Source organism: Sabethes cyaneus, chromosome 2 (assembly GCF_943734655.1).
Source record: "Sabethes cyaneus chromosome 2, idSabCyanKW18_F2, whole genome shotgun sequence".
Classification (NCBI taxonomy): Eukaryota; Metazoa; Arthropoda; class Insecta; order Diptera; family Culicidae; genus Sabethes; species Sabethes cyaneus.
In genome coordinates, this window is record NC_071354.1 from 199,982,239 (window position 1) to 199,993,847 (window position 11,609).

The 11,609-nt window shown below is 41.2% G+C and overlaps 1 protein-coding gene and 1 non-coding gene across 2 annotated transcripts; one reads left to right on the forward strand and one right to left on the reverse strand.

Moving 5' to 3' along the window:
- Positions 1 to 7,943: 7,943 nt before the first annotated feature.
- Positions 7,944 to 10,568, forward strand: LOC128737226 (zinc finger protein 260-like). Its single transcript, XM_053831817.1, has 4 exons — positions 7,944 to 7,994; positions 8,058 to 8,233; positions 8,287 to 9,098; positions 9,156 to 10,568. The coding sequence occupies exons 2-4, from the start codon at positions 8,090 to 8,092 to the stop codon at positions 10,195 to 10,197; spliced, it is 1,998 nt and encodes a 665-aa protein (XP_053687792.1). The 5' UTR covers positions 7,944 to 7,994; positions 8,058 to 8,089; the 3' UTR covers positions 10,198 to 10,568.
- A 638-nt stretch (positions 10,569 to 11,206) lies between these two features.
- Positions 11,207 to 11,279, reverse strand: Trnak-cuu (transfer RNA lysine (anticodon CUU)). The gene has a single exon. It is a non-coding gene; the product is annotated as a tRNA-Lys (tRNA).
- Positions 11,280 to 11,609: the final 330 nt, after the last annotated feature.

An 11,609-nucleotide genomic window follows, 5' to 3' on the forward strand; every position in this document is an offset into this window, starting at 1 on the left:
CCTTGTTAGCTGAAACATGTAGAGCTACAGCCTATATCTCATAAAAAATATGAATATTAAAAATTGACCGACATTATTTAGTTATACACTAGAACCTCTTTTACGTCCATTCATTTTACGTGTTTTCGTTTTCGTCACCATTTTACGACCGAAATTTTGAATTTACGTCCTCTTTTTTGAAAGACCAATTTTTTGCGTCCCCCCAATAAGTGACGTAAAACGAGATTTGACTGTACCTATTTTTCGATTTGTGAACTTATCCGCGGTGTCTTATTCTCCGCACTTTCTTATGCATGTTTTAGTTCAAGCTAAATAATTATGCGCAGTTAAAAAGCAACAATAAATGCTTATCGCTTATGTCATGTTGTTTTCACGGGTATGAAATGGGGAAAGCAAATAAGAAAGCTACCAACATAGCTCTAATCTAGCGCCTCCACGCGGCCATACCCGGTAATACTCTATTGAGTAGCTGAGCTAGGAGATGCAATGCTGCGTGGTTCCCAGATACCAGATCTCAAAATTGCGGTTTTGGTTAGACGGCTCTGCCATACGGACTTCTTACTTACTTATGTGTCCATGTCCGCCGGTCCGGCAGAACAAAGGGATGAAGTCAGAGATCTTCACTACTGACGGTTACCCGCCATGGCTTTTACCTGTCGCCAGGACAGGTTCGCGTCTACAGCCCGGATGTCGTTGGCTAAGCTCCGTCGCCATGAGCCTCTGGGTCTGCCTCTTCTACGTTGTCCTTGTGGATTCCAGTCGAGTGCTTCTCTGCAAACCTCGTTCGCTCCTTTCCTCAAGGCGTGTCCGATCCACTTCCACATACGTTCACGAATTTCTGTGGCTATCGGCCGTTAATGACACCGACGATGGAGTTCCTCATTGGATATTCAATTATCAGGCCACCAGGCACGAATGATGTATCGCAGGCACCGGTTAATGAATACCTGCAGTTTTTGCGTTGTCTCCGCTGAGACGCACGCATACATCAGTACGGATTTAACGTTTGAATTAAAGATTCGGGTTTTCGTACGTAGAGTGATCTGGTTTGAGCGCCAAATGTTTCGCAGACCTGCAAAGGCACCCCTGGCCTTCCTGATCCGTGTGACTCTATCAGTCTTGGTACCACCATCGGGCGTTGTTTGACTACCGAGATATTGAAAGGCGTGTACCTGCTCAACTTGTTGTCCCGATAATGTGAAGTTGGTGGAATTGTCAGTGTTCAGTGGTCTACTGTCAATTGCTCCGACTAATCTCATCCATAACGATGAGAAACAGAAGCGGTGATAAAATGCAGCCCTGTCTCACGCCAGCAGTAACCCTTATGGGGTCGGACAAGACGCCGTCGTGCAAAACCTTGCACGAGAACGCCTCGTACTGAGCCTCGATGAGATGAACTAGCTTATCTGGAATTTCTCTACGCCTAAGTGCGCCCCAGATGTTTTCGTGGTTGAGTCGGTCGAACGCCTTTTCGAAGTCAACGAACACCAGCAGAAGAGAGTCCTGGAATTCGTTGATCTGCTCCAATATAATGCGGAGCGTTGTGATATGGTCTACACATGATCGGCCAGCATGGAATCCACCTTGCTGCCGCCGGAGAGCAGCGTCGCTCTTCTCCTGGATCCGGCTAAGGATTACGTTTCAGAGTACTTTGAGAGTAATACAGAGCAACGTGATGCCACGCCAGTTACCGCATTCAGTTAGATCTCCTTTCTTAGGGACTTTGACCAATATGCCCTGCATCCAGTCCACCGGAAAAGTTGCAGTTTCCCATATATTGCTGAAAAGCTAATGCATCATCTGGGCTGACAAAGATGGGTCAGCTTCGAGCATTTCGGCTGAAATACGATGCCTGCAATCTATAGTCTCTGATGTAACGTGTACGGCCACCGCGTTTTTAAACGATTTGTAAAAACAAGATGGTTCCAGATTGCGTTCGTAAGATCGGAGATAGTAGATCAAAATGGCTTGCCGTACACTATCGGACAATAAATAAACTTAAACTTAATTATTTACTTGAGCGCACACTGATTATGCTAAATAAAAGAATTTTTTTAATCCGAACCTCACGTTGATTGGGTGCAGTTCGACGTTTAACAAATTTCTCTTTGAGTACTTTAGTGTTTAGCGTGCATCACGTCCTTGCAAGTAGCTGGTAGGCAGCCATGTTTTCGATGCCAACATGTTAGCGTTAGCGTAAACGAGAAATCATATATTCGCCACTCTTCACGCAAGTTAGCTCTTCAGCTGTCAGTGGGGCGCACGACTCCTGAGCCCGCCTGATGTTAGCTCTCGTCAACGCAAAGCAAATGAGATAAAGGTGCCAGTTAGCTGCGTCCTTGCGTATTTTTCGATTTCGACTATTTCAATTCGACAATCAGGCATCAGACCGTTGGCATGTCATGTATTTTCGACAGATTGTGTTTGTTATCAGAGCAAAATAAACAAACCGCAAGAATTTATTCAACTAAATTGCAGAAAATGTAGTTATTTCATTCGCGAAAAGACGTCGTCGGAGTCGGGTCATTTTTTTGCGTAATACAGGAATAAATTGGTTTTTGGGAGAAATTTTCAAAGTTTAATTTGGGTCAATTAGAGCGGTATTAAGGAAAAGGAAAAGCGTCCGTAAGTTTCGCAACGCCTAAATTGTTAACGCGTGTGTCTAATCAGTGATTCGGTGAGAATTAAGAGAAATTTGAGGTTAGGTTTGGCGGAGCACGCGTGGCGACTCCCGCCTGCCTAATAGACCGTTCAATTCGCCGGGTCAAAAGTAAATATTGTGCTTAAACCAGTCAAAGTGTGAACTGCCTACATGAAGGAAAATGAGTTCCAGGTCTCAAATACAAACAAGGAAACAGTACAAGGCAGCAGAAAAACCTGCTGCAAGTGGTACTTGTACTAACAAAGAGTCATCTAAAACCATCAAGAACCCAACAATGTCCACAGATTGGAACACTGGAGAATATCTGTTTTTGGAACCACAAAACTACGACCAACCCACGATGAAACATCCAGTCGACGCTGGAAAAGCGCTGACAGAAGCAGGAATAAAAGGATTTCAGGATATCCAAGCGATTGGAAAATTCAGATTCAAGGTCACTTTCCCATCAACAGGAGAGGCTAAGAAAGCAAGCACAGCAGATCTAAGGAAATATAACCTAAAAGTTTTTGTTCCCGGTATGTGGAAAGAATCGATCGGCCTGGCAAAAGGCATACCTCTGGATTTTAGCGAAGGTGAATTAAAAACACATCTGAGGGCAGATACAGAAATCTTGAAAGTAGAACGAATGAAGAGACGAAAGGACAACGAGCTGATTGATACCTGGAACATCAAAATAACATTCCGTGGGAGCAAACTACCAGATAAAGTCGAGCTGTACGGATGCAATTTCCGAATTGAACTGTATCTGTTTCCGGTTCGTCAATGCAACAATTGCTGGGGATTCGGCCACAAAAGTGTGAATTGTAAAAGACAAAAGAAATGCGTGAACTGTGGAAAACACCACGAAGGGGACTGCGAAGGAGTAACATGCATAAACTGCAGCGGAGACCACAGAGCAACAGACCGAAACTGCCCGATGAAACAGAAACAAAAGCTCATATCTGACACCATGCAAAAAAATAAAGTCACATACACTGAAGCTAGACTCCAATGCCAAACTTCAAACCGATATGACATTCTGCAAGAGGAAGAATTCCCTGCTCTGGACCCACAGGATAGAAGTACATATAACAGACAGAACCCTCAGCGCCGGTCGATTTGGAAGCATTCAATCACTCGTCCCAGATATGAACCAGAAGAGCGTCTTGAAAGCAGAAAAGAAGAACAGGATAGAGTATGGGATAACCCGTATAAAGCGGATGAACTAGAGAAAACGATTTATAAATTCGAGCGGTACTGGAAAAACCTTAAAATGGTCGGCAAAATTGTGAGACTCCAAGCGGCTATTAACGAAGAATTGCTGAAAGAGTCATCAAGCATCTCGCACGAGGAATTGCTGATAAGGACAAGCACTGCATTATTAGAAATGATAAATGATCTCACTGACCAGGAACTCACATATGAAAACAGAAATGAGGAATCAGAAGAAGTACACACCAACAAAAATGCATAAAAACATTAAAATATTACAAAATAATATTCAGTCGATTAAGCCGGTAGAAACGAGAGAAGAACTCTTGGTCTTTCTGAACAGTGAGTCAATCGCAATTGCCAGTTTGCAAGAGACTTGGTTAAAACCAAAAGATATGCTAATCATTAAGGGATTCAATATAGTAACGAAATGCCGAGAGCAAGGCTTCGGCGGCGTAGGACTACTTGTTAGAAACGACATCCACTTCGAAGAAATCAGCTTACAAAACTTTCAACCTCTGGAGCTAGTCGCCGTTAAAACCAAAAATCTAACAGTAAACTTTACAATTATCTCGTACGTTCCACCTGACTCAAATTTGACGAAAACATGCGCAGAAAGGATTAAGGAGTTATTCAATCACATTGAAGGTTTAGACGGAGAAATTTTATTGACAGGAGACTTCAACGCAAGACACCCAATGTGGGAAGAAGGAGCTAGGCCATGTGTAAAAGCAAAGTCAATAGTGCAACAATTAGATAACTCTAAACTGGTTCTAATGAACAATGGCAAAAAAACCACTATCCCTCGACTAAACTGCACCGCAACTGCGATAGACTTATCTTTTGCTACGAACGGGTTGGCATCCGTGGCAAGTTGGGATGTTCTACAACAGGAATTCGGGAGTAACCATATGTGTGTAGTAATAGAACTCTTGGCAGAGGAGCCAGTAGTAGAGGGGTCAATTTCAAAAATAAATATCAAAAAGGCAATTGAAAAAATTAACAGTATACAACCCCAGTTTATTTATAACCCTATCGAATTGCAAGAGCTGTTTGAAGAGAAAATAAAAGAGGCATCTTACGTTATAAAAAATAAAAAACCAAATTACCTTAAACGGTGGTGGAATACAGAAATACAGAAAGCCTACGAAAACAAACGCCAAAAACTGAAAAAATTCAACAAAGGAAAAAATCTAACCAATCAATTGGAACTACAAAAAGCCAGAGCAATATTTAAAAGGATGGTGAGAAAAGCTAAAAGGCAACACGATCAGGACCTAAAAGAGAAAATCGATGAATCCACTCCCCCGAGACAAATATGGAATATTATAAGAGGACTGGATACAGCAATCTCGGGAAAGAAGAAATATTCTGAATATTTCCCTCCTCAGGAGCTGGCGCAGAAATTCATGGAAATAAATTACGCTGAAATACACACTGCAATTGCTTACCCCAGTGGAACGTATATAGCTCAAGAAAATAACAGAATCGAAGGAGCCCTAAATTTTGATGAATTCGCTAGAATTCTCAAGCGCAAAAAGGACCACTCGGCCCCTGGAATCGATGGCATCTCGTTTAAAATTCTCAAAAGCCTAAAACTGAATATCCTAAGCGAAATCTCATGTCAGCTGAATGAAGTGTGGATGGCAAAAAAAATACCAGAAAAATGGAGGCAAACTAAACTAATCTTAATTCCAAAACCTAACAAAGACCCAACAGAGCCCTCAGGGAGAAGAGGAATATCACTAATGAATGTGTTTTTAAAAATCATAAACTCGATACTAAAAGATCGTCTATACAACCTAGCAGAAGACAAACGGCTCCTTCCAGCACTTTCATTCGGTTTCAGGAAGGGCCATTCAGCGATCAGCTGTGTAAACCACGTGATAAACACTATAAAAGATTCAAAAAATGCAAAAAAATATACTGTCGTAATCTTTCTGGACATAGAACGCGCGTTCGATTCTGTTAACTGCCAAACACTCTTAGATAAACTCCAAAATAAAGGAATTCCACCACAAGTGATCGAGTGGTTATATGAATACCTCAAGAAAAGAGTAATTACGCTGCAATCCTCAGAAAAAACATTTACAACGCAGGTTAATGTTGGTCTGCCACAGGGTTGTCCTCTATCGCCCATATTATTTAACCTTTACACCGCAGACTTGCACAATTTAGTTGAAACAGGTGTCACTCTAACGCAATTCGCTGACGACTTCGCTATCGTAGTTTCATCGGAAGGGCCTGAAGTGATAGGCATAGCCAATCGAGTTATGGAAAGGATAAGGAAAGGGCTAGGAGACCTGAATCTAGCGGTAAATCCGGCTAAGTGTGTAGCAATCAACTTCAGTAAGTTAGCAGACGCGAATATTACATTACGGATAAGGACCGATATTATACAGCTGCAAAATACACATAAATACTTGGGATACACTGTTGATCGTGGATTGACACATAGGAAACACATTGAGGATATATCAAACAAAAGCAAAAATAGCCTAAACCTACTAAAAATGATAGCAAACAAAAAAAGCAAGGCCAATCCGGAAACCTTACTTAAAATCGGCAACGCTATGATTCGCTCGAAGCTCGAATACGGAGCCATCATCTACGGAACAGCGAGCAAGACAAACAAACGGAAATTAGAAACTATACATAACGCATATGTAAGATTATCGATGAGATACCTTAGATCGACTCCAATAAACGTAATGCTAGCGGAAAGTGGGCAGATACCAATTGAGAAACGAGTAGAATGGAGAGCGTTAAAGGAATCGATCAAATGCAAACACGAAAAAAACCCAAATCGAAAATTCATAAATGACGCGTTGGATAAAGAAAAAGGAAATGGCACGTACATGACGGAAATAGCGGTCAAACACATTGATATCTTCTATCAGCTGAAAATACAAGACGAGGACTGGAGTAAAATATGCCAAGAAGCAGAAAAAACAAGGCTAAAAGACAAAGTGAATTCAAATCTTCCAAATATCAATGAAAAGAAAACAAAAATTTCTACAGTACAATTGAGAGCAAGCGCAATTGAAACGATAGGTAAGAAATTTGCATGTTATGAAAAAATATATACGGATGCTTCAAAAAACAAAGACGGCGTCGCTACGGCAGCGATAGTAATGCAAAACAAACATATCAAAACAAGCAAAATAAATTCCAACACGAGCATCACAAATGCAGAATTAATGGCGATTCGAGAAGCAATATCGTTGTGCAACGAGAATAACTACAAAAAAGCAGTCATCATCACGGATTCCAAAAGCGCGTGTGAGACGCTCAAGAATAGCTCCAAAGCTAAGACGAATCACTTAGTACTACAAATATTTAAAATATTAAATGTGGCACACAAACAAGGCAAGGACATCATTATTCAATGGGTGCCCAGTCACGTAGGCATTAAAGGAAATGAAGCTGCGGATGCATTGGCGGTACAGGCAACAGTAGGCCCTCAGAATAATTTTGAAACCTTAACACTAGGAGATACCATCAGATTGGCCAAAGAGGACATATGGAATAGTTGGCTTAAAGAATATCAGGAAATATCACAAATCAAAGGTAAAAATCATTTCATTTTTGCCAAGGAGCCGTATAAAAAAGTGTGGTACAAGGAATTATCAATAAACCAATTAACAACGGAAGAAAAAATAGTACTGAATAGAATTCGTTCTAATCACTGTGCAACAAAAGATCGAAAATTCAAATGGGGCTGGGAGCCGAACGACTCTTGTGATGTCTGCAACGTAACCGAGGATTTAGAACACATCCTGTACGACTGCGCTAAATGGATAGTAACGAGATCATACTACAAAGTATTAAGTAAAAAAATACCTTTGTCTGATATCCTTAAGAAAAACAAAACAGAAGAACTAAAGCAAATCACGGGCTTTCTAAAGGAAGCACAAATATCAATATAAAGACGACACAATATATAACACCAATGGTTAAATACAAATAGGCGGAAAACAAAAATACAATACCGAGAAAGGTACACAGAAGACAACATTACAACTGACGGCGAGATGGATCGATTCTGGTCTTAGCCGAGGGAAACTACGTTCAAAAAAAAAAAAAAAAAAAAATGTAGTTATTTACTGAAATCTGTAATTCACTCAAAGGAAATAATTATGTAAGTTAATTCTAAACTATGCATCAGCTAGGGGAGCAATATAATGGTGATGTTACATTGCAGGAAGCTTACAGTTCAGAAATCAAGTTAGAAAGATGTATGATTTCTGCAATTTCCCTTCTGTGTGTCGTATTTGCATGAAGCCAACACAGGACTGCAGCATTCAAAGTCCGGTTCCTGAAAATGCCCTCGTAACGTACGAAGCCTTGCTCAACGAGATAACATTCGTTCCGCAAAAGGTAAGAACGCACTTTTTATAATTTTGTATCATTGAAAGATTTTTGTTTCGCAGGAAATTTTAAACGAAATTCCTTCTCATCTATGCAACGATTGCGCCCGCAGACTAGATGAGTTTGCCCAGCTTAAGCGGCATAGTACGCTGATCCTGCAATTTTTCATTGCCCTGGTGGATGGCAAGAGATGCAAAGACTTTGGTTCCATGCAGGAGCTTTTCAAACATGGAGCACAATTTTTGGAGCAACGCATTTGTGCGTTAAATAACGTCGTTGAGAGCGATTTTTGTTTGCAGCAGTTGATCGAAGATATCCTCTGCAAATCCGAACAAAAGGAAGACGAATTGGCTGAAAATGAACCAGCAGTGATCCCCAAGATAGAGGAGATCAAAGTTGAGGAGCTGGAGGAAGAGAATGTTCAGTCGCCTAATGTCGAGGATGATAGTATTAATGAAAGCAGTGAAATTGAAGCAGAAACGGAATCGGATGAGCTTGTTTTATCTAGCAGAAAACGCAAACGGAAAACGTATGAGCCAAAATCATCGGGGAAAATAATACGTCGTGACGGAGCACGGTTTAAGCTGTGCGGATTAGTTGGTTGTAATGAGGAGTATGAACTGGGTAATCGCGGTCTCTATTTGGCCCACGAGAGAAAGTTTCATCGCTGGGCGTGCGACTTGTGTGGACGAGTTTTGGCATCGAGGACTTCCTTTCGCAACCATGTGTTGTTGCATGACGGCGAAAAAGCGAAATGTGAGTTTTGCGATCGTACATTCACTACTAAGGGCAGCATGATGACACACGTGCGAGAGATTCACAACACTTCCGGTGTGAATTTTACGTGCTTCTACTGCGGGGAAGGATTTATGGAGTAGGTATTACTAAACTGAGATTAAGATGTTTACTGTAATTTTTTTTATTTTTGTAGGCAAAAAGATCATTTCGCTCATATGGCTGAGCATCGCCAGTGTAAGCATTGCGATAAAAAGTTTACAGATACTGCCACATGGATTGCGCATACGCGGCGGAAACATCCTGACATGTTGTTCTCCTGCGATCAATGTGACCGCACTTCGCTAAGCCAAACGTTTTTGGATCGTCACAAGCGCATGAAACATTCAACGGAAAGTAGCAAGGAACCACAGCCCAAGCGGTTTACCGTTATCGCCATTAATGGGGCGACGTTCCATCACTGTCCGCAGTGCAATGCTCAGTTCACAACTGAACCATTCCTCCTTCAGCATAACAAGGAAGCTCACAACAGGCCGGAGAGTGAAAAGCATAAGCAGGAGCCGATTATCAAGCGCAGATCCCGTGAAGAGCGTGAAAAATTTGGCTATCGCTACAGCTGTGACACGTGCGGTAAATGGTACCGTTTTAAAAATTCTTTATGGTCTCACAAAAATAAGGAGCATCGGTCGGTTGAGAAAAAAGCAATTTGCGACATTTGCGGCAATCATTTCAAGCACCAATCTTACCTAACTGCACACATTGCAAAAATGCATGCCACTGAACTACCTTTCAAGTGCGAACTCTGTCCTAAAGCGTACTCTCATGCTCCGTACCTAAAAGAGCACATGAAATCGCACGATCCGGATAAAAGCTTCAAATGTCCCCACTGTGATTATCTTGCGAAGCAAGCGCACGTACTGGAAACGCACGTCATTCGAAAGCACACCACCGAACGGCCGGTTCGGTGTCCGGAATGTGATAAAGGCTTTATACGCAGTGCCGATTTGCGCCGACACATGAGCGTGCACAGTGACGAAACACCCTTCCGATGTGGGGAATGTGGGGAAGCTTTCCGTCGCAAGTGTGACCTCGGCTGGCACCGCTCGAAGGTTCACCTGGGAATGGGCACCAAACAGCGCAAATCGGCCACCGGCAAGGGTGTGGAGCGACTCGAAGGCTTGCCGACCGAGGGAGAGCTTGGCTTGTTTAAGCTGGCGCTTATGGAGCGAAAATCATAACTTTTTTCTCACGTGGATACCATAAGCTCGAAATAAATGATCATGACCAATCTTGGTTATATGCAGTCACATGTTATAAAATACTCTACGCCGGTAGGTTCATTTTGTGTAGGTATTTGATTAAGTGTATTCCTGGTACCAGTAAACTGAGATATTGAACTTGATTTACAGGGAAATCTCGCTCTTTCAAAGGAGGTAAAATAAAATTTTTGATTAGAATTAAAAATATCATTTAAAGGACATTTCTGTTTATTTTTAAATGACGATATATAAATATTGTTTTAAATAGAACTGAAATTTTAGGAATGAATACAATAACTACAGGATTTAATTAACAATTAGGCAAAAGATATTCTACTGAAAAACTTTCTTTTCCAAACAAAAATTCTATTTACAAAAATATCTGTTCAAAATAAATCAATTATTTATTTTATTTTACAAGTTCAGTAGATAGTTATTATACTTTTTGTTGTGATGATCTTTTGCTTTTTTTATCTCTTCTGAGTGACTATTTCATTCCATTTACATTGTCAATTTTTATTTCTAGTAAGATTACGTCGTGTTTTCATATAATACAAATTAAATTGAAGCGAAAGTATAAACGGCTATCTATGTGATACTCCAATATTTTAATAATCTTTTTTTCTATTCACCAATCCGAATATATGTTTCGACATCTATTGACAAATATCAACTGTTGTTGACTCTCCCGTTGACTGTTGTTGAAACTCGGTAGCGTGGCCCTGGTAAGGCAATCTAAATATAAGCAACAATAAAGAACAGTGAAGAAAATTCGACTGGGAGTATCCGGCTTGTACCCAGGAACGAAATAAGGACATAGAATGAAAGCTTGGCATCTGAAATTGCAGATAACGGAATTTATTTTTACCAAAATCAACCCCTGAAAAAAAACACTAACATCTCTCTTAGATGAGAAATTTACGCAATTACGTATCTTTCACGTAAAAAACGACTTGGACATACCTACCATAATAATAAAAAAGGTTTCCGCCCAACGTGGGGCTCGAACCCACGACCCTGAGATTAAGAGTCTCATGCTCTACCGACTGAGCTAGCCGGGCGATGGAAATCGCCTTCGCAAATCCCCACGAGACCAAGCGACCACAATTCACAAGCCATGCTTTCTCCTTTGCAATAAAGTCTACTAGGTGCAGGAGAATTGGACGAAGACCGTCTTCGATGATATCGATGTCGTTCGCAGACCCGAGGAGCATGTGAGATTTAGTGATGATGCTACCGCTTCTCTGCATGCCTGCCCTTCCAATGCAATGAACAGCATATTCGATAGCCATTAAAAAGAGTCGAGAAAATTCTGTTCAGAATATTCGGCATGGACAAGGGCGACGCAATAAGGACATGGAATGGAGACTTGGTACCAGGACCTGTAGATC